This window comes from Rana temporaria, chromosome 3, assembly GCF_905171775.1.
Source record: "Rana temporaria chromosome 3, aRanTem1.1, whole genome shotgun sequence".
NCBI classification, from domain to species: Eukaryota; Metazoa; Chordata; class Amphibia; order Anura; family Ranidae; genus Rana; species Rana temporaria.
In genome coordinates, this window is record NC_053491.1 from 217,950,199 (window position 1) to 217,974,045 (window position 23,847).

Consider the following 23,847-nt stretch of genomic DNA (forward strand, 5'->3'; position numbering starts at 1 on the left):
TGCAAAAGTATACCCGTCGTTCCCGCGTCGGTTTTGAATTTTTTTTTTAAATCTTTTATTTTTCCCGCCGCAACTCTTTTTTACCCGTCGCGATTCACAAAACTCGGCGCAACGTAACTTCGCGCAAAGCACGTCGGGAAAATAGCGTCGGGAGCATGCACAGTACGTCCGGCGCGGGAGCGCGCCTAATTTAAATGGGACTCGCCCCATTCAATTGGGCCCGCCTTGCTCCGGACGGATTTAAGTTACACCGCTGCAAATTTCCAGGTAAGTGCTTTGTGGATCGGGCACTAACTTGTGTAATTTGCGGCGGTGTAACTTAAATCAGAAAAGTTACGTTGCGCCCGCTGGCTGTGAATCTGGCCCAATGTTTTGTGGGTCAGTAGGTATTGATATATGTAAAAAAATAGAAACCTTACACCAGAGCAAAAGTAAAAAAATACAGACTTTATTTTAATCTGTCTTATTTTAATTTGCCTTAATCATAAGACCCATACAGGTGGCTGAAAAGCATCAATCTTTTGTAGGAGTTGACTCCATTTTATATTTTGACAGATTAAAATAAAGTCTGCAATTTGTACTTTAGTGCTGGTCTTCTATATTTTATTGAATTTATGGACAGAGTATGTACAGAGTGTCTCTGGGCACAGGCATCTGATACTCTTATTTGTGTGGGAATGGGGTTGAAGCACTGCAACCTTTTGCGTAGCCATCTATATATGGCTAGAGAGACTACCACACTCCAAATGCGTGAAAAGTATTGTTAAAATGGTGGAAAGCATTCATGGTATTTTGGAATGGCGTTGCCATTGACTTCAAACTTGACTGTTAAAAGCAACAGTTGTTTTAAGTACTTTTCGAACATTTGTAATGTCATTGAAAGTACTGATGAGACTGTGTGTATTAGTTTGACAATCTACTATTTATGGCCAGCTTAAAGCGGTGGTTCACCCTAATTTACAAGTTCTGCTTGTTAAAAACGTCTGCCATGGTACACAATGTGTTCGTTTTATTTAATTTTTTTAATTGGCCTCCTTACCTTAAACAAGGCCCTTTTGTGAGCTGTCACTCACTATTCCCCGCGGGAGTGGGCGTGGTCTTCGAATATCCCCCATCAGCGCTCCCTCCTGGGAGCGTCTCCTGAGAATTCCAGGAGACGCGCAGTGTCGAAATCCCGCGATATCTCGCGGGTCACGTGACGTCTGGCGGGTCATGTGACATCCGCGGAACCCCCGCTTTAAGACAAGTCGGCATATATCGGAAGAACCAAGAGGTCCAACTTTTTTTTTTTGTACAGGAATTTTTCGGAAGAGAACATTTTCATAGACTAAGAATTAATCTTAGGCCTGTTATTCATTGACATATCCTGAGATCTCAAATCCCTTTTAGTGTTTATAAGAGTTCTGCTGCATTGTGGTTACTTAAATGTTAACCATTGCTGGAATAAGAAAGATACTTTGAATAATAGCACAGACTTTGCATTTCTCAGTCAGAATCATTTGAATATTATTTGCAACTAAGCTCAACTTAGATTTCCGTAATCTGTCATCTCGTCATTGACAGGCTGTCTGAATCTGTATCATTGATTTTACAGCAGGGCCTGGCCAAAGCAGAAGGTGAATTTGGCTTGGGCGCAGAGCTGTGGGGGATACAGCTGTGAGCCTCTGCATTACTCGGGGATCTCTTGCACTGTGCAGGGCTCGGCTGTTAAACAGACAGCTCAGCTCTGTAGATTACACTGGAAGGTCAGAACTCTCCCTGTGTAACCAGCGGCACTCTGCGCCACTGTCATTTTGACAATTGTCCGCTCGGTTTTAAGATTGCACAGAGCACATCACCCAGCTGTCATGGAGCTCTGATTACACAGTGAGAGGTGCGTTCTCCCTGTGTAATCTGCAAGACTGAGCTATCCGTTTCACAGCTATGGTCCTGCTCTGAATCCATTTATGAATACTACTATTGTATTATTCAATCATGAATTACAGTTGTGTTTAAAAGAACCACTTTTTATATTTTATCTTTTATTAACGCCTAGTAAACCCAAATTTGTTTAATCGACTTCACTCCCTCCTTCCCATTATTATTATTTTTTTTCCCCACTGATTTTTTTTTTTTTTTTTTTTTACTTGAACTTTTCAAATGTTTGAAAATTGAATTAAACCCTCCTATGCTTTGCAGTCAAGGAAGCTGACATCTTAACCTCTGTTTAATCTGCAGTTGCCATGGTGCTGCACATGTGATCAGTAGCGATGGGACGAACACCCCCCTGTTCAGTTTGCAGGAGAACTTCCTAACAGGGGAAAAGTTCTAACCCGAACGGCAAACCCCATTGAAGTCTTTGGGAGCCAGACAGGAAAAATTAAAAAGTGCTTATTTTGAAGGCTCATATACAAGTAATTGGCCATAAAAGGGGTATGGGGGTTCTGGGTACTGCTCTGGGGGACGTGTATCAATGCAAATTTTTTATTTTTTTTTAACCATTTTTTCAGGAGGAGTGATTTTATTGATGCTTAAAATGCAAAAATTAAAAATTAAAAATTCCTTTAAATATAGTGCCTGGGGGGGGGGGGGGGGGGGTCCCCTTAGTCTGCCTGTAAAGTGGTGCATATGTAGCATGCATAGAACATGCTGCAACAAAAATGTAATTTCTGAAGAAAAAATAAATCGCATTTAAATTGACCGATTGCAATTGCCGACACCCAGCTACAGGGAAAAAAAAAAAGGTTAGGGTTATAATATATGTTTGTTTTCCACAGATTTGTTTCTCAATCAGTTTTGGAAAAGAAATTGCTGCTGCAGAAAAGGTAAGATTGCTTTTTTTTAACTACATGGATTAAGATTAGCTTTAGGATTAAGATCGGAACGATACTATAAAGTAGTTCTGAAGTCTAAAGCCAGGTACACACAAATGCTGCGTACATACGGTCATTTTTTGTGATGAAAAAAAAACGACATTTTTAAAAACGTCATTTAAAATGACCGTGTGTGGGGGAAAACGTTGTTTTATGTCTTCTGAAAAACGACAAAAAAAAAAATTTGAGCATGCTTCAATTTTTTATGTCGTTTTTCAAAACGTCGTTTTTTGTGTCATAAAAAATGACTGTGTGTAGCTAAAACAACGTTTTTAAACCCGCGCATGCTCAGAAGTAAGTTAGGACGCGAGCTTGAATAGAACAGAGTGCTGCCGTAGGTGCTGAACGTAACCGCGCTTTGCTAGAGCTTGTTGAAAAAACGATGGTGTGTATGCTCCGTCGTTTTTTTAAATGTTTGAAAAACTTTGTTTTTTTTCATCACAAAAAACGACCGTGTGTACGCGGCATAACAATTTTAATGTGTTTCAGCTGGGTTGCACAAAAAAAAGCCTGACAGCTCCGATTGTACTAGCCATACGACATTAGTACAGCGATCTCCCCCGCTGAGCTGTTGTGTTCTAAAAAACATAGGTATGTATTCACTTTGCAGTGTAAACTTTTCAAACTTGGCACTAAAATTCAACCGCTCAGTCTCAGGGGGATGACTAGGTGTTGCATCACACCACTGGTTGCACACTTTATAAGGTCACCAGGTGGCAGTGGCATTAAAGTACACAGGCGCTTCCTCTTAAGCTTGGGCACAAGGATTCATTTCAGGATGCTCTACACGTGGGTTACAGTGTACTCCTAGCAGACATGCTTATCCTATCTTCCAAACTCTACTCTGTGAGTAGCCCACAGGGTAATAACCTTGTATCTATGTTTGAGACTAGGTGAAAGGGAGCCACTTCTAAACAGCAGGTGAACATTCACTCTGCTGAAGGTCTGCTCAACCGCACATGATGAAACCCTTGCACCAGAGCTGGAACCCGCTTTATGCCAGTCCCAGCATCTTATTTTAGCTCACGCAACAAGCGATCTACCTAAAAGAAGCAGAATTCTCTGCATCCATGTCACAATTTCTAGAACAAATTGCTGCCTTTATTCAGCCATCTTTGCCCAGTCCAAAAACTCTTCTACTCAAGTTTGTCAACAAGTGTCAGATCCTGATATATGGGTCCTAGAGGATGCTGAATCAGAGGGGAATGAAGGAGGGCATTGGAGGTAGCTGCAGATGATTTCTCTCCCCCCACAATGTCAATACATTTTTCAAACATGCTTGCTAATGTTTGAAAGCTATTTTTTTCTGTCCATAAAAGCCGAGGCATTGTGCAGGTTGGCTCACCTCTGTCTTCTCATACCCCTTTGGGCACAAAGAAACCTACTAAAACTTACAAATCAATTCCCTTCTCATAGAGATAGAATATGCACTCTGATGGAGTCACTCCTGAAAGGATGCTCACCCCCTCAAAAATATTTGTTGAACCCTACCCAGTGGAAAGTTTTCCAAAAAAGTGAGCAAATCCTGTGGTTGACCCTGCTGTCTCTGTCCTAAACAAAGATCTCGGTTTACTTAATGAAGATGTTTCGTTTTTTAAAGATTCTGCTGACTGAAAATTTTAGTCTTAAAAGCTCTCTATAACCTAGCAGGCCCAGCCCTGCAACCAGCTGTTGTCACTATTTCTGTATGTCAAACTGCATTTAACTGGACTAGGTCAATGACTAACCAACATGACCGTGTCTTTTAGGATTGTGCTGTTGCAGAGCAATTACAGCTTCCTTTTTACTCTTGTTTTCAGTGTAGATGGCCTGGACAGCTTTGAGACAAATATCAATAATGACCCTAATCTGCATTCATATGCACAAAATCCGGTGGCTACAGGCTAGGACAGCAGGACGCTGTCTGTCCTTTCAATGAAGATATGTATTTGAGGCATGTGACCAGATCATCAAACGGGTTAAAGTTTGCATCTCTCTGGATCACAGACATATAGTGAAAAGAGGGGAGAGAATATGGGATTCCCACCTAATATTGAGTATAGTAGTACTCACCGATATTATTGGGGGGTGCAATCCAAGGTACAATGTAATACAAAAATAAAAAACAAAAAACAAAATAGACTGCTGCACACCCTTAAGAGTTTAACTACAAAAATGTATTAGAATAAATATCACAGTATCAAAAGGAAAAAACACATGTATATCAGGTATAAAAACTCAGGTCCCCTATAATGTAGTGGACCTACCCAGAAATAGTCCCCCTGGATACCCACTCAGAGAACGGCATATACCAGTAACTAATGCTCGATCATCCCAAGGGAGATCCGAGTCTGCAAACAGCGCCCCCACTCTCCACACAACACACAGAAACCCCCCCCCCCCCAACAAAAAAAAAATCGCAGACATCCCATACCTGTAGGTGGTTTAAAAAATAAGTACAAGATAGAGTTCAAAATTCTACCCTCTCACGCTTTCTTCTTTCAAATCAACTTAAAATTGTCCAAGGTCAGTCAGATTTGCAAAAGGCCCTGAACCACTTCTTGTCCCAAGACAGGTTGTTCAAAAGGTTCTACTCAAACCTGTTCATGATACTAAATCTCAACAGAGGTATCTGTGCTATCCTGGACCTAAAATTCCTTTACAAATTCTTTCACATTCCAAAACTTTATATGGAATCTGAAAAGTCAGCAATTACCTTTCCGAGGCAAGGGGGAACACATAGTAACCTTGGACATCCAACATGACCATCTTCCTGTACCCATTTATCTATCTCTTTAGCAAAGTTCTACGCTTTCCAGTGGCAAACGACGACTTCCAGTATATCACTTTGCCCTTTGGCCCGTCCTCTGCTCCCATGTGATCACAAAGTTCATTGCATCCTTGCATACTCAGAACTCGGCCTCAACTGTTTCAAACCAGGTGCTTGCATGATCCTTTCCCCCCCCCCCTTTTTTTTTTAGCCCTGATGAAAGGGGGCCCTGCTGAGCTGGTTGTTGCAAGAGAAAAACTTTGTGCTGCTCCCATGCACTTTAATTTGTGCCATGGGCCCAGCAAGACACCACACTTGCTGGTGAACGCTCACATTATAACAACATATAACAATAAGGATCAGTGCTCCTACACCATAAAAAGATTCTCAGACCTCGGGGCATTCAGATGACAGGCTATCTAGGTGACCTTCTCCTCCCCTGTGACTCTCAGCAAATACCAAAAGACAATTCAGCTGCTTCAAGCTTTTAGTTGAGTAATCTGCTTCAATCTGCTCTCCAGTCTTCTCTGATCCTAGATACATTATTATACAGTTTGCGCAGCGCTTTACATCAGGGAAGACAGTACAGTCACAATACAATCAATACAGGAGGGATCAGAGGGCCCTGCTCGTTAGAGCTTACAATCTAGTACATCACAGGCAAAGGTCCATCCCAGGCAAAGGTCCGTTCTATGGAGAAAAAAAATCCCACAGTGAGGGTTGCAATGAGTTCTGGGTCTAATGGTGACCTCTTTCGAGGCAGTACATTTCAGACAATTCCTTTCTAGAACTACAACTAAACATTCTGTCAGCATGGAAAAAACAGGCTTTTTTCCATGGATGTACCCATATTTTTATCTTCCCGAACAGGAAATTCCTTGTTCTGTTGGATCACCATTTCACTTCTAACGAAGGAAAAATTTTTCCTTCCCTATAATCGAAATGTTCTTGCAACAGATTCAAGTCTCTTTGGTTGGGGAGGAGTCTTCCAATCCTTGACGGTTCAGGGAACATGGTCAATACCACAGGCCAAAACACTCCATCTATGTCTTGGAGCTCAGAGCTTGTCTGGTTGTTTCTCCAGTACTGGACCCCCTTCTAAAAGGAACCTAGTTTAGGTGCAGTCAGACAATGCCACCACAGACGCATATATCAACAATCAATGGGGGAAGGGGAGCCTGGCTGCATGCAAGGAAGCAAATCTGATTCTCTTGTGGAAATAAACTCGCTGTCCAGCAATTTCTGCAGTCTATATCTCAGGAGTGGACAAACGGCAAACATATGATCTCATATGTCACTGTTTGGACCTGGGGGCTGGTCTCTTCATTTAGATGAGTTGGATCTGTTCTATAAAAAATGGGGAACTTTGTTATATCTGAAGGATAGGATGCCAACATCCAAACTCCCTCTGTATCAAGGACCAAGGTTCCTCTAGCTTTGGCCTTGGATGCTTTAGGCATCCCCTGCTCTCAGTTCAGGCTAATCTATGCCTTCCCTCCACTGAGCATTCTGCCTCGCCTTCTCCACAAAATGGCAAGATGGTGATTCTTCTGGCACAGAACTGGTCCAGAAGAATCTGGTACACAAACATACTCCGACTTTTTGCAGAAGACCTCTGGCCTCTCCCCTTTAGGCCACATCTGCTGTCTCAGGCCCTCTATTCCACCCTGCTTCACAATCTGCGGCTTTAACCGCATTGCTTTTGAAACCCAGGTCTTAAGGGATAACAGGGGTCCCTGAGTCTGTGATTCATACCTTTTCTGAAATTAGAAAAGCGTTTTCCAGGAAGATGTATTATCATACCTGGAATTCTTACTTTACCTGGTGTAAAGGCAGTCATTCATTCCTTTGTGCCCCGCATTCTGGCCTTCCTACAAACAGGTCATGACCAGAATATAGCTCTTGCAGAAACCACCTTTTGAACCCATTAGGCATATCCCCTTTAAGATTCTTGCCAGTAAAATGGCCTTTCTGGTGGCCACCAGTAACTCTGTCAGATGTGTCTCTGGTGGTCCTTTTCTGTAAAGAGACCTTCCTCATACTTCACAGCGACAAGATTGTATTATGCTCTAGAACATCCTGTCTTCTGAAGCTGGCTTTAATGTTCCATCTCAGTGAGGACATTGTCCAGCCATCCTTGTGCGCTGGATGTAGTTAGAACCATTAGAGTGTAGATAAGAGCCACAATTTCCATTGGACGTTATCCCTGTTTTTCTTTCCTCAGTACCTCACACCCGCAGACCCCTGCTTCATAAAACCCCATTGCACAGTGAATAAGGAATTTGAATACAACAGCTTATGCTCAACAACAAAAACCTCCTCTTGTGCTATTATGCACCCACTGCAGGAGATCTGTTGGAGCATCCTGGACATTTTTAGGCACCAACTCTGTATGGCTGCCAAATGGTCTTCTGTTCATACCCTTTAAAAAAAAATTACCAGGTGGATGTCAAGTCCATTGCAGATGCAGCTTTTGGCCACAAGGTTCTTGCAACCACACTCTAAACTGGATCCCTGTTGTTGTTTGAGCCTGTTGGCATAGTTACATTTGCCCACCCTTGTATTGATTACTTGGGAAAATCCCATGGTGCATGAAGAAGCTGCCTGTGTCCTGTAGTGTATGATTAAGATCAGAGGAATTTTGACTTGCCTGTAAATTCCATATGTTACAGTGCAGGACAACTGTAAACAAACAGTGTGACTGGATTTGAGATCATAAGATGCCAAGAGCATTTGGTTTTATGTGGTCAAGTATTGAAATGTGTGGCTGACAGATTTGGAAACGCATGTGGTACAAGCAAAGCTCCATTCTACTTCTGACTGTGGAATATGCATATGCTATTACAGTGTGACTATTGGACTACAGTTCACAATAGCTAATGCTCTGTTTGTGCTTTTTACACAGTTTTGCATAACTGTACAAACTACATATACAGGAAGGAGCTTACTATTTGTGTTATGAATCTAATTTCTGTTTTTAGTTTGTATAAGTTGTGGTTTAACAATATTTTCTTGGTAGGACCCAGAAGCATTGGCACAACTAATGTCGTCAGTTCCCCTATCGAATGATGGCAAGTTCGTTCTTCTGAATGTCCAGTCAGAAGACAGTGAGGAAATTCAACCATGTGAAGAAGGGCTAGAATCTGAAGCTTAAACAGCATCTCTGCAATCCTTCTATACATTCTCAAGGCTGAAACACTTTCTTTTTTTTTTTTTTTTATGCTGATGGTAATTTTCAATTATCAATATAAGAGATTGTATACCAGTTGTGACGGTCTGTATTGTATATCTGGTGGGGTCAGCAGAACAATTGAATTAGACTAATGTAAGTCACACAAAATGATCCCAGCAAGTCTAGCCTTATCAATAGTTCATTTATGATCAGTTAATGCCATAATCATTTTATGCTTGGATACCATGTTTGTGGTTTGATCTGAGTATTGCTCCTCACAGGGGGAATGGTGCTCAGCTGGTACTGCGCAGCCTTCCCATAGCTTCAGGGTATCAGCACTGTACACATTCTATTCAGAGGTAGACTAACTAGAAGGCTGCTATGCATGAAAAGATTCCAGGCGCTCATGGATTATTTTATCCATGGAATGAAATGTAGCTATGCACACAATAGGTGTGATATGCCCACAATTCATCATCTCTTATGTTTTGGTCTTTTCATGTGTATAGGACGTATGCCTTGTGAGCTCCTAGTATTGATCGATATATACACAATACGAAGTGCTGTCCACCATCAATATGTGTGTACTTGATGGCCCTGCTTCCTTACTGCCCAATAAACCCTAAGTGCAAATTTTGGATGTGCTTTTTTTTTTTTTTTTTTTAAATAGCCTTATCAATAAGGAACGCATGTTTACATATAGAACATGAATAGGGTATAAATGACAGTGACCTTTCCTGGAGCATATGGAAGAGCTTCCCCCCCCCTAATATTTGTAGTCCTGTTTATCATTTTGAAGAGATGATGCAGCAAATATTTTTTTTTTTTTTAACCTCTCCTTTCTGAAAACAATACCCAAAAATTAACACTTGTGCCCATTTTTCTTTGCATGACAACTATATGATCCTATATCTGCGCTTATTACTTTGAGCCCAGGTTCACACTGACAGTGGGAATGAACTCGCACAATTTCATTCCCGCATGTCCGTCCCGACTTCGGGGGCAATTTCAGAGACATCTGTGCGGCTTGCTGCACAGCTGTCTATGGAAATCGCATCCGAAGTCACCAAAAGTAGTACAGAATCGGTGTACTACTACTACTACTTTTGGGAATCGGTGCGGCGTCGCACTAATTCAGAGATTGCCACCAATCGCGCCAATGTGAACCTAGGCTCAATCAAATGGGTATTTTGTTTATGTAGCGGCACATCTTTGAGTACTTTTGACAAAAGACAATAAATAATACTGTAATGCTGAGTGCCGGTTCACACTACAGCGACATGAAAGTTGGCACGACTTTGCGAGCCAACTTGAGGCAACTTCAAGTCGCCTCCAGGACAGGCAACTTTGCCAGTGGCCAATCAAACAATCAGCTCTGTGGGAGGGAGGGAGGGGTTTGCCTGAGAAAATTATTTTCTCTTTCTGTAAAGTTGCTTCAGTTAAGACACAGATCCGACTTTGGACGCAACTTCCATTGAAATCAATGGGTACAGGTTACCTTGAAGTAGTACAGGAAACTTTTCTGAAGTCGGAGCGACTTCAGTAGTGTGCATTAAGACGGTTCTCATTCACTTTAATGTAATTTCTCATGTCGCACGACTTGGGACGACACAAGTCAGATCCCAAGTTGCGGTAGTGTGAACAGGCACTAAAATGGATCCACCTACAAATGTTTTATTTTCCTTATGTGCTGCAGACCTCCTTAAACACTTATGCTAAAGCCAATGTGATTCCCTGAGGTCTGGTCATATGAAGCGTATACTGTGTCTATTTCAGCACCATACAATTTTAGATATTTTCTTTGAAATGAGAAAAAATTGGATACATTGATTAATGAGTCATTGGTGAAGGCCACGCTTGATGCCCGATACAGGTTTTCATGTTTATTCACTCTGAGTACTCTAAAATGACCCCACTCCAGTGTTTACATTTTTTCTGCCTGCAAGTGGACAGGCAACCTAATCCGGGTAACTAAGTGTACCGTGAAACAATAACTCAATAGAGATGATTCATATGTGTGATTCTTAATAGCTTTACATAGTGGATCGTGCAAGGCCGGAGCTACACAGGCAGAAAACAAATGACTCCTCTTTGTATCTCTTTGCAGTTTCATTTGCTTAACAACTTGTACAACACAATATTGTAGCTTTGTGATGCTTGAATATTAAATAACCACAATGGACTTACTTTTAAAAGAATCTCTCCTGACAACACACTAAATCCAAGTTTAAAAAAAGTGCATGTGGATAATATTTAGATGCAAGTCATTATTTGTTCATTCTATGGGAAATGATATATAATATGAAGAAATGTATTTGTGTTTATTTTGGTATTGGCAGCTCAAGCAGACCACTTTGCTATGTGCAAACAGTGATTGTTGGTTTCTAGGGCTCCTTGTGGAGGGCCATCTTCATGTGACACTTTTTTGTTAGTTTTATATGTTTTATTATCAAATGATAGCTTGTTTTGACCTTATTTCCTTAAAATGCCAATTTCTAAGTGCAACTAAAGTATTGCAGCCAGTCTGAATTCATCTTGTCCTGATATGACTTCAGCAGGATGAATTCTGAGTGGTTTCTATGGGATACTGCTCTTAATAATTGACACTCTTTATTGAATACAGGGTTAAATCTGCTTTATCAATCAAAGAAAATATTCTTGGTTCTAAAATATGCTGTGATTTGTATCTAATCATTCCTAAAGTAGTGCTAATGGCAAAATATATATATTTCATTCGCAAGGGAGAGTTATAAAGCCTGTCAGCTTGTTTTTTTTGCCCATAGGTCAACTGGGGAGATTTCCCAGAGCCAAAACAGAAAGTGAGAAATGCCTCCAAACTGAGGGACTTCCTGGTTTTCACCAGAACTAGTGTCACCATTGGAAGATTTTCTCTCTACTTTTGGTTCTGGTGACAACCCCAAAAAATTGATTTTCTTTTACTTAGATGGTGATGGAGCATAATACAATATTTACTAGTTGATTTTTATGTGAATTCAGCCGCCCTTATTACTGCGTGTTTTACCTTAACCGCTTAAGACCCGGACCTTTAGGCAGCTAAAGGACCCGGCCAGTTTTTGCGATTGGGCACTGCGTAGTTTTAACTGACAATTGCGCGGTCGTGCAACGTGGCTCCCAAACAAAATTGGCGTCCTTTTTCCCACAATTAGAGCTTTTTTTATTTGGTGGTATTTGATCACCTCTGCGGTTCTTATTTTTTGCGCTATAAGCAAAAATATAGCGACAATTTTGAAAAAAAAATCAATATTTTTTACTTTTTGCTAGAATAAATATATCCCCCAAAAATATATATATAAAAAAAAAAAATTCCCTGAGTATAGGCTGATACGTATTCTTCTACCTATTTTTGGTAAAAAAATCACAATAAGCGTTTATCGGTTGGTTTGCACAAAATTTATAGCGTTTACAAAATATGGGATAGTTTTATTGCATTTTTATTAATATTTTTTTTTTTTTTACTACTAATGGCGGCGATCAGCGACTTTTTTTTTTTCGTGACCAACATTATGGCGGACAATTTTGACACATTTTTGGGACCATTGTCATTTTCACAGCAAAAAAATGCATTTAAAATGCATTGTTTACTGCGAAAATGACAATTGCAGTTTGAGAGTTAACCACAATGGGGCGCTGATGGGGTTATGTGTGACCTCCATGTCTGTTTCTAACTGTAGGGGGGTGTGGCTGTAGGTGTGACATCATCGATTGTGATTCCCTATATAAGGGAACACACGATCGATCACGGCGCCACAGTGAAGAACGGGGAAGCTGTGTTTACACACGGCTCTCCCCTTCCTTCAGCGACCGATCGCGGGACTCCAGCGGCGATCGGGTCTGCGAGTTCCACGGCGCTTCGGACCAGGTCGCGTGCACGTGCCCCCACGGCTGGGCTTAAAGGGCAACGTACATATACGTTGATGTGCCCAGCTGTGACATTCTGCCGACGTAAATCGGTGTGAAGGGGTCCTTAAGTGGTTAAAGGAGAAAGCTATTTTGGCTGTACTTCTCCTGTAGGTCTCAGGAGTGCAGTTCGTTCTGCACTCCTGTGTCCCGGTTTCAGCCAACAGCGGGCTGAAGTCCACTGTTGGCTGACGTCATTGTCCCAGTACAGGCTCAGGAAAGGCCCAGATGCCTGCAGCTGGCTCGGCCTCTCTGCGAGTTGCTGAGCCACCTGCTCCCACCACAGCCCAGCACTCCAGTGAGCACTGAAGAGGCAGAGCAGGGAGCCGGAGACTGACTGTCACAGGGTGAGAACTCAGCAATCAGAGGTGTAAGACTGCTCAGTGCATAGCTGGTGGGGGGGGGGGGGGGAGATGCAGCATCTGATTGATGCTGCATCCACCTAGGTGAGTATAATTTTTTTACTTCTATTAGGTCAACCACCTCCTTTAGAATTTTCTTTCATATGCTCAGTTTCAGTTGCCAGGTTCATGTTGAACATTAACTTGCCCAAAATATATGCCAAGTGTGGGGAATGGTTAGAACTTCTTTGGTGCCCATATACCCAGCCGGAATGACTTCTGGTCACTTGACAGGAATTAAAAGGGAAATCTTTCTAAAGCAGTTAAGAATATTAAGATGTGTAGTGTCCAGACATATCTATTTTTTTATTTTTTGGTAGAGTAGGGAAGGTTTAGAACCCCTGTCAGGTTTTACTGCCATCCAGCTCGGTGGGAGATTCTTCCCCCCCCCTCACTGTCTGTCCTAGTGTTAGAAGTTTGAGCTTACACTTTTAGCAGAGTAAGTAGTCATATTGCTGTCTGTGTCCAACTGCAAAAAACACAGGCGGGGAAGACCCCCTTGTGCATTTACTATATTATTTGATCCATATAGACAAATGGATACCCACATGCAAGTTAAATCATCAAGCAACGCATATCTGCTCCCACTGGAGCGCAATACAGTTTGTCCTGGGAATGGTTCCCAGAACGAACTGTGTTACGTTTCAGCATGAGCAGATTTGTGTTGCTTGATGATTAAACTTGCATGTGCGTATCCATTTGTCTACGTGAATTAAATTTGGCTATGATAATGCATAAGGTGGTCACAAACTCCTGTGTGTTTTTTTTTTTTTTTTTTTTTTTTGCAGTTGGTTCTAAGTATTTCCTGGTCGGAAGGAGGGTGGCACCCTTGATGAGCATGTTGGAAAGTATACCCCCTGGGTTTAGCACACAAGTGGTTTTGGACTGCTGTTTGTGTTCCAATTGGGTAGATTTCCTCACACTTACTGTCTGTCCCAGTGACAGTGTAAATGGCTGTAAAAGATAAGGGGAAGACCAAGAGGAGCCTGCTGTCAGCAATAAAAAATAAATACAAAAATCTGACCATTCCCATTCTATCCAAACCTAAAAAAAGAAATGCCTGTAATTCACATTAGATGTACACAAAAATGTTCATACCATCAATAGTAATTCTGCACTTGTTGGGAATTCAGCTGGCCATGTCTGCACTATAATATGCATAGAAATTGATTTGTAAATAACAATGACCAATAACTGTAAAATGTATTCTATTTTTATACCTTACTGGAGTTTTTCATAAACCTGCTAATCATTTAAGTGTCTGTCATGTTCAATTATTTCTACTATCTCAAAAGTCTTAAATCCTGTATGTTTATTGTAAAATGGAATTTGGTAGTGTGGAAACAATGCAGAAGATGTATCCGTTTTATGTACATAGTTCTAATAATCCAGCAACCCTAGCTGTGTGAAGTTGGCACCCCATGTTTGTAAAACCTGAATAAAAATATACCATTAATTTGTGCTGGTTTGTGCTGCAAAAATGAGCATTTTGTGCCGGTTCGGTTTCTGAGATATTAAACATTCAATCTAAGCCCTGCCCACTTTGCACCCCATGTTGCTGAATTTTGAAAATAAACGTGCCATTCGTTTGTGCCGCAAAAATAAACGTTTGAGCTACTTTGGTTGCGGATATATTGTGCGTTGTATGTTGGCAAACCTCACTGACTTTACACCTCGTTATTAAATTTTACATACAGAACTTATACTCAGCTTGGGTTTCCTTAATGTAATGCGCCTCCCACTGTACCGGATACTGCATTTTATACTGTACCCTGGAAAAGGCATGACCATTGAACAGATGTTCCATCCTTAGCCAATAACCGCCAGACCAACTCCATCCTATCCGTAACATTAATGGAGGCCACACCATAAATTAAGTAAAAAATTGGCCTTGGCAGCCTCTTTATTAACAAATAAACTTAAATGAACATAAACCGTAGAAAACATTTGTTAAACCAAAAACTCATCTGCAACTAATCGCATTGATCTTTGCAGGAACCCCAAACTATCATATGTTCAAGAATGCACTGCGGTGCCTTTTACTATACTAGGCCTCCAGCCGACACACTGACTTGGAGACAACCCACTAACCGCAGTGCACCCATTAACCAATTCCAGCTAAACCACCGTTACCTGGAATACACCAGAGGGACTGATACCACTGATGGGTCCCGAACACCACCAATAACACCAAACAAGCATGCAAACACAAGCTTACCAACACAGAACAGTCACAAATGACCTACCCCCCCCCCCCCAATCGGACACCGCTTGACTGCTTCGTCATCCAACCCACACCTGGTGGCTTCTTTGAACCTTAATTCGGAATGAGTGCGAGGAGAATACTTTGGGTGAATCGGCACAGCAAAAATCTAAACGCCTTTCTGGCCCTGCCAGCCTGATCTGTTTTGGACCATTGCAAAAGCAAGGATACCCTGTCTTCCCCACAGGTGACCTCCCAATCCAACATGCCCCCATTGAACCTTTTGGAAGGGCTGACTTGTTCGCAAATCCGAAAAGCCCCCAAAAAAAAAAAAATCCACACATACTTGGAATGTTGAACACTATTGGCCAGGATTTAATGTTGCATGTACATTCCAATGCAAAGCACTATTCAAAGAGTAATCGGTGGTTAGTAGAGAGAAGGCCATTTTAAACAGAGACCTCAGGCTGAGAAACACAGGGAAACCAACTGGGTTAAAACATTTTGTAGAATATCAAATAAAACTGGGCGCAATGCTAATCCTGCCAATTTCCGCTCCACGACTGACCTCGACACCTCCTCAGGATTCTGCAAAATAAAGTAAAGGACCAGCAACCTCACCTCTGGGCCCTCTTGCTCCACCTCAGCCTGCTGCAGAAAACACAACCACTCCTGCCATACTTTATTATAGGCCACCCACGTCGTGTCAGATGACCCCAAGACAATCCTCCACAGCCATTCGGGACAAGGGACCCAGTGTTGCTCCACTGTCGGTGCCAACTCCCAGAACCTGCCCCACTGAAAGCGAGATAATGCGTCATATAATCTGTTCGCAACTCCCGGGAGGTGAACAGCATAAAGAAAAACATTTAACTGTAGACAACATAACACTAGGTGCTGAAGAAGTCTAACAAATGGCGACAAGGCTGTGACATGGTTGATGACCAGTACCACCCCAAGATTAGCAATAGGAGGAAGGAGATGGACAGCCGCACTCCGAAATAACTTTTCAAAAAAGTTGTCTTTTATTTTCAAGCAGGAACATGCATGATCACCACAACCATAAACCAGGACAGCTGTGGTGATTATGCCTGTTCCTGCTTGAAAATAAAAGACAACTTTTTTGAAAAGTTATTTCGGAGTGCGGCTGTCCATCTCCTTCCTCCTATTGCTATTGCTACGTGCATTGCCAGCACCTTGGTAATCCGACCGTCCCTGATTGTGTATAGGGCTCACCTGGAGCGGTGAAAATCTTCTACCACCCAAGATTGTCACCATGAAAACGTACTTTTAGGTCCCTGAAAGACTCTCCCCAGACCTCCATGGCCAGCACCACCGGAAACAATTTCAGGAGCACCAAATTTTGGAGAAAACCTGCTTCTTTCCACAAATTCGACCATGAAAGAGTGCCCCATAAACAGTCGACCTGGCCGCATCCGTGTAAAGTTGAGTGGGTGATTTGCCCCCGGCCGTACTTGCCGACAGCCATTGACAAAATACTCTGCCTGTGCCAGCCGAAACACTTGTGCTGGTAACTGTAAGCCCCCCAAACTTGCAGGAGCCCTCATTATACTGCAAGCAGACACCCCTCTTCTTTGAGGCCGGTAGTCTGGGGGTAGATGTGCAACCGACCCCCCCCCCCCCCCCCCAGAAAAAACTAATTAGGGGCCGCACCAAGGTCATAAGTCGCATCTACAAACTAATGTCCTTGTGGTCCCACTGCAAGGACAAGCGGATAGATCTCTGCTGCTGGAACTGATCGTCGTACCTCAACCATGTGGATCCCCCGTAGACCCTGTAGGCCTCACCAATGGCATCAAGATAACAGAAGAGCGCTGAACAGTGTTCTGGATTCTTCACTCCAACTACAATTGCCATAATGGCAAAAGTCTGCAGCCAATTAGGTCCCTTTCATACTAGGGCGGGAGGTGCGGTAAAGCGCCGCTATTTTTAGTGGTGCTTTACCATAGAAATTGCGGCAGTATTTGGCCACTAGCGGTGCGGTTTTAGATGCAGCTAGCAGGACTTTTGGAGCAGTCCTGCTCGGGCTTTCACATTGGAGAAACAGCAGCTGCTGTTTAAGGTCTGTTTGCAGGCGCTATTTTTAGCGCAATAGAGCCTGCAAACCGCCCCAGTGTGAAAGGGGTCTTGGGGAAAGTCCGTGGGATAAGCCTGTACCATTTGTATTTCTTAATCCTACTTTTTGCTCTCCTCTGGCTTGACCATATCTACATTTTCCAGGGGTAGCAGAGAGAATATCTCCACATACTCACCCTTCCAAATCATTTTGTGGATTTTACAGCTTCAGGTGCGCACCCAGAGGCCCCTCAAAACAAACGTAAACCTCACATTTCGCAGTCAGCCAATCTGACTGAATCCTGTTTGGTAACGGCCTCCCCGATTAATCAGCCTTGTCCCTCTATGCCAACTTGTGCCCCACAGCAGACTGGCCGGCACTGCGATTGCCACGGCCGCAGTGGGGTCAACCCCGGACATCGAAGCCAGGCTTCTCGCCACTGACTCACTCACCAGCGGGATCCATGCCGACGACGGCATGGCTTGGGCACTTGTTCCTGGTTCAAATGGTTAGCCCAGCTCCCTCAAACATAAAAGGAACCCCTGCAACCCCTCATCTGACCTAGATATGGCGTGACCACGGCGCGCACTAGAAGGGGCAGAAAGCGCAGGCAAATCAGACCGCGGAGCCACCAACTCCAACCAACTGTGCAGGACAGGGCCCTCCCCCCTAGACACACATTATCATCAACAGCAGAAAACACAGACGTGTTAGAAGAAGTAGTAGACTTACCAGGCTGCCTAGGAAGGATCCCACCAGCCACAGGTCCTGATTCCATCGATGTAGGGCGTCCATGCGACTCACCCTCCGATCTCTCCATGTCTTCCCTCTCCGGCAGGACCCCAGGAGTAGTGGCCCTGGATGTGGAGGACCCGTGCGGATGCTGGCCCGGCCTCCTTTCACCGGCTCTGCCCACCTATTTCCAGGTCACCGTGCTCGCTGCTGGTATCAGAGGACCTGGCGGATGTAGCAGCACGATTCCCCTGCCGAGGCTCTGCCCCTGCTGACTTATCACCGGGGAGGAGTCCGCCTGTTCCTGAGACGCAGAAACCCCGCCCGCCGATAAAGGGGATTCCTTCCAGGTGCGCAACCCGTGTATACACCCGATCGCTTTGCAGGTGGTCCTGAAGGGCCCTGCACGGGACTCCCGATGTGACACGAGCTCTGGGGCAGGAGTCCGGAGAGAAGCGCACCAGGGGCTAAGACTTCCAAGCTCTTACGGACTCCTGCCCCCCTGTCCCTGACCCAGAGGCTCAATCTCACAGGACAGATGAGAGCTGATACTGCAGCCACTCTGCTCCTCTGGATGCCCCCTCCGCATTGAGCTGGGAAAGCATGGGGATCAAAGTTGCTATCTGTGCAGTGAGATCCTCTGGTCACAGGGTTTCAGCAACTTTAACGCACAATATCTCTGCAACCAATGCGGCACAAGCGTTTATTTTTGCAGCACAAACGAATGTCTCATTTGTTTTTAAAATTCAGCAACATGGGGTGCAAAGTGGGTGGGGCTTGCATTGCATTGAATGTTTAATACCTCAGAAACAGAACCAGCACAAACGAATGGTATATTTTTATTCAGGTTTTACAAACATGGGGTGCCAACTTCACACAGGTCCTAAAAAGTGTTTGGAGACCGAGGTCCTGCCCCTGGGGACATGTATCAATGCAAAAAAAGTTTTAAAAACTGCAGTTTTTTTGGAAGCAGTATAATAATGCTTAAAGTGAAACAATAAAAGTGAAATATTCCTTTTAAATTTCCTACCTGGGGGGTGTCTAAAGTATGCATGTAAAGTAGCGCTTGTTTCCCGTGCTTAGAACTGTCCCTGCACAAAGTGTCATTTCTGAAGGAAAAAAGAGTCATTTAAAACGACTAGCGGCTATTCATGAATTGTCGGTCCCGGCAATACAGAGAAAAGTAATTAAAAAAAATGACAGGGGTCCCCCCCCCCCCCAGTCCATTACCAGGCCCTTTGGGTTTGGTCTGAATATTAAGGGGAATTCCTGCCATTTTTTTCAATTACTTTTATCTGTATTTCCGGGACCCGACAATTCATTAATAGCATGACATTTTGTGCAGGGAACCAAAATTAAAAAAAATGAAAGGAAAAAATGTGTGGGGGTCCCCCCTAATTCCATATCAGGCCCTTCATGTCTGGTATGGATTTTAAGGGGAACTCCACGCCAAAATAAAAAAAATGGCGTTAAGCACCCCAAAAATCCATACCAGACCCTTTATCCAAGCACGCAACCTGGCAGGCTGCAGGGAAAGAGGGGGGGTCGACGAGAGAGCGCCCCCTCCTGAACCGTACCAGACCACATGCCCTCAACATGGGGAGGATGCTTTGGGGTCCATGTTGATGGGGACAAGGGCCTCATCCCCACAACCCTTGCTGGTGGTTGTGGGGGTCTGTGGGCAGGGGGCTTATTGGAATCTGGAAGCCTCCTTTAACAAAGGGGACCCCCAGATCCTGGCCCCCCCACAAAAAAAGTCAAATTGTTAAAAACAGACACAGACACCGCTTTTTAAGTCCTTTATTAAAAATAAAAACATTCCAGCGATGCCTCGATCTCCACTCCAGCGATGGAATCCATTCCTGGTATCCAGCAATGGGTAATCTCCACATTCCATCGATGATGTGACAGCGCTTATGTATCTGAGGGCGGGGCCACCTGTCACGTGACCCCACCCCCTCTGATGGAAGGGGAAACACTGGGCTTTCCCATTATATCAGACGGGGGTGGGGTCAACCATCCACCTCACTGGGAAAGCCTGGCGTTTCCCCTTGCGTCAGAGGGGGGTGGGGTCATGTGACGGGTGGAGTCCAGTGGAGTAAGGATCGTGTGCGTGTTCCTCGCTGGACATCATCGCTGGAGTGTGGAGATCACCCATCGCTGGATAGCAAGAATGGATTCCATCGCTGGAGTGGAGATCGAGACATCGCTGGAATGCAGCCTTTTAGTTCCCAGTGTCACCTATCAGTGCTACCCATGAGTGCCCAGTTCTGCTTATCAATGCCAATCAGTGCGGCCTTATCAGTGCCCATCGGTGGAGAAAAACTTATTTACAACTTTTTATAAACGGAAACTTATTTTTTTCCAAAATTTTCGGTCTTTTTTTTTATTTGCTTAGCAAAAAACAAAAAACGCAGAGGTGATGAAATACCACCAAAAGAAAGCTCTATTTGTGGGAACAAAATGATAAAAAATTCTGTTTGGCTACTGTGCATTATGGCCGCGCAATTGTCATTTAGACAGCGACAGCGCTGAAAGCTGAAAAATCGGCCTGGGCAAGAAGGCGGTTTAAGTTCCTGGTATTGAAGTGGTTAAAAGCTGCTTCTTTTTTTTAGCTTGTAGCACTTCTAGCATCTTCCTGCCGGCCCATCACCTCCAGACAGTCTATCTATTCTACCATCTTCTTCCCTCCCCCATCACACCGGTCTATAGCCATTCACTTTAATATCTCCCTTTCTGCCACCTTCACATATTCTATACCCACTCAGGTGTCTTCCTGCCTGCTCACCACCTACAGTAGGTCTTGCTGATCCAATCCGCTGCAGACTATACAAATACAGGTCGCCAGGATTGCCCCCCATGTGATAGCATTCTCACCATAGCAAGCAATGCATTGTGGGAAAGCAGGAAAAATGCATTTGTTTCTATACCTGGAAGTACTGGAAAGACGAAAGACGTCCACAGCGCGGCTCTCAAGTGCCGGGTGGACGTCCTGTTGTTTACATTCCCTGTGCGCGCAGCTGGGGGAGCGCAGCGGGGAAACACTGTGCCCGGCGTATCGGCACAGTTAGAACACACCCAGGGAATACATTTAACCCCTTCCTCACCCCCTAGTGTTAACCCCTTCCCTGCCAGTCACATTTATACAGTAATTAGTGCATTTTTATAGCACTGATCGCTGTATAAATGTGAATGGTCCCAAAATTGTGTCAAAAGTGTCCGATGTGTCTGCCGCAATATCGCAGGCCTGACCAAAAAAAAAAAAATCGCAGATCGCTGCCATTACTAGTAAAAAATTAAAAAAAATCATAAATCTATCCCCTATTTTGTAGACGCTTTAACTTTTGCGCAAACCAATCAATATATGCTTATTGCGATTTAACAAAAATATGTAGAATACGTTTTGACCTAAACCGAGGAAAAAAATATTTTTTTAAAAAAAAATTGGGATATTATTATAACAAAAAGTTAAAAATTGTGTTTTTTTTTTTTTATTTTTTTGTATATAGCGCAAAAAATAAAATACCACCAAAAGAAAGCTCTATTTGTGGGAAAAAACGATAACAATATAATTTAGGTACAGTGTTGTATGACCGCGCAATTGTCATTCAAAATGCGTCAGCGCTGAAAGCTGAAAATTGGTTTGGGCACGAAGGGGGTTTAAGTGCCCAGCAATTAAGTGGTGAAAGCCGAATTGCAGCTTTTTATATACTATACATGGTTTGTTACGGCCAACATGTGAGGCCGCTGGATGTGCGTTATAAACTCTACATAGCTTAGCCTACAACTTCCCAGCCACTAGTGATGTCCAGTTCATGAACGAATCGTTCTTTTGAATCGGTTCTTTTCAGTGAACTGAGTGAATCGATTCATCTGAGTGAACTGAATCGTTTGGATTGGTTCTCTGCACTCAATACAAAGCATAGCAGAGCAGGCCTGGTAATATGATCCTAGAGTGAGAGAGCTCGGCCCCTCCCTGCAACCAATCAGCTCAAGGCTCAGAGACACTCGGGAACTGCATACAAGTCAGTCATGAGTACACACAGTACACCGAGTTAAAGAACCAAACGAGTTAAAGAATCATATGAGTTAAAGAACCGTACGAGTTACTGAGTGAGTTGAAGAACCATAGGAGTTACTGAGTTGAAGAATCATATGAGTTGTTAGAATACAGTACACTGAAATACCAGGAGTCACCACCAGTAAATCAATGATCAGGCAGCAAAAATACATTGCAGACTGCTTTAAATACAGAGAGGACAAAGAGTCAGGATAAGAAGATCTCCTCATTCAGATTCATTCTTTAACCCTTTAGTATTCAGTTGGCTTATCCTAAAGGAGATGTGTATGTTAAAAGGGACAGACATCCATTCTGGGACATGTGTCTAATTTAGTAGCTGTTTAACTGATTTTTTTTTTTTCATTACACAATAAAGAAACCCCTTTGGGGCACTTTGTAATATAGGTAGTCATAACAGGTAGTACAGGACATTCATTAACCATAAATTTTATTTCTAGAATTTTTGCAGTCACTCTGATGTTTGTGGTGACATCTAACGTGTGAAGCAATTATCGTTTATGTACACATTCATGCCCTACGCACGTTTATTCATATGTAGATATCGGGGTCAGTGGGGATGGTTTTAGTTATTTTGTTTATTTTTTCACTTAACAAGCCCCTATGTCAAGGGTGCTCAACCCGTGGCCCTCCAGCTGTTGTTGAACTACCAGTCCCATCATCCCTCTGCCTTTGTGAGACATCCTTGCAATGCCTCATGGGGCTTTTTAGTTCTGCAACAGCCGGAGGGCTACAGGTTGAGCATCCATGCACTATGTGATAGTTTTTTTTAAAGTGACAGGTTCTCTTTATTGCTTTTGGGGTCTGTTATATGATCATATGAGTATAGGATTGTGCTCAGTAACCTGGGTAGCAGGTGTTCTGTCAGATCAAGCAATCTATAGGATCAGCCAATATTGCCACTTACGGTGACGCACAAACAGCTGTGTAAACGAAAAGCGGGGTTTTGTGCATGTGAACTGCATTCTGATGGGCCAACTTCACAGTTAGGATGGCTAGCCATCAGATTTGTCCGTAGTCTTTACAGTGCATAATGAGGCCCCTTTCACACTTGTGCGACTTGGGACTACAAAGTCACATGACAAGTGGTACCCCATGATTTCCAATGAGTGCCATCCATATCTGTGTGTCTTCAAGTCGCAGCGACTTCAAAGTAGTCACTGCACTACTTTGGTCCGAATTTGATGTGACTTGAGGCAGAAACCTCAACATTATATACGTATTTCTTCAAGTCGCATCAAAATCGCATCAAAGTCACTGTAAAATTTGTGGCAAAAATTGCACAACTTTCAAGTCGCACAAGCGTGAAAGGAGCCGAACGATTGGATTTTACTACCGTGGGTACTTTGCCCGCCCACGCTAGTAAAATGCGATAATTTTTCCCTGGGCATGCGCTGTGAAGACTACGGAAAAATATGATGGCTAGCAATGTTAACTGAAGTTGGCCCATCACATGCACAAAAACCTGCTTTTAATTTACACAGCTTTTTGTGCGTCACCAAAATTGATGACGCTGTCTAATCTGACAAATTGTGGTCTGATACAATAGGATTGTGCTCTGAGCAAGGAGCTAAATACAAGTAAATGTCCCCCTGGGACCTGCAAACCTTCTGTGAAGAATCGTTCTTCTGATTCTAATCATTTAAGGTTGAGTGAGAGCTTTGG

General features: G+C 43.3%; 1 protein-coding gene across 1 annotated transcript in view; it reads left to right on the forward strand.

Annotated features, from left to right (window-relative positions):
• The window catches only part of APPL2 (adaptor protein, phosphotyrosine interacting with PH domain and leucine zipper 2), a 104,411-nt gene extending 95,000 nt beyond the window's left edge, over positions 1 to 9,411 (forward strand). Inside the window, 2 exon segments of the mRNA XM_040344243.1 lie at positions 2,757 to 2,804; positions 8,621 to 9,411. Coding sequence (XP_040200177.1) covers positions 2,757 to 2,804; positions 8,621 to 8,755 — 183 coding nt within the window. The 3' untranslated portion in view covers positions 8,756 to 9,411.
• The last annotated feature ends 14,436 nt before the right edge of the window (positions 9,412 to 23,847 follow it).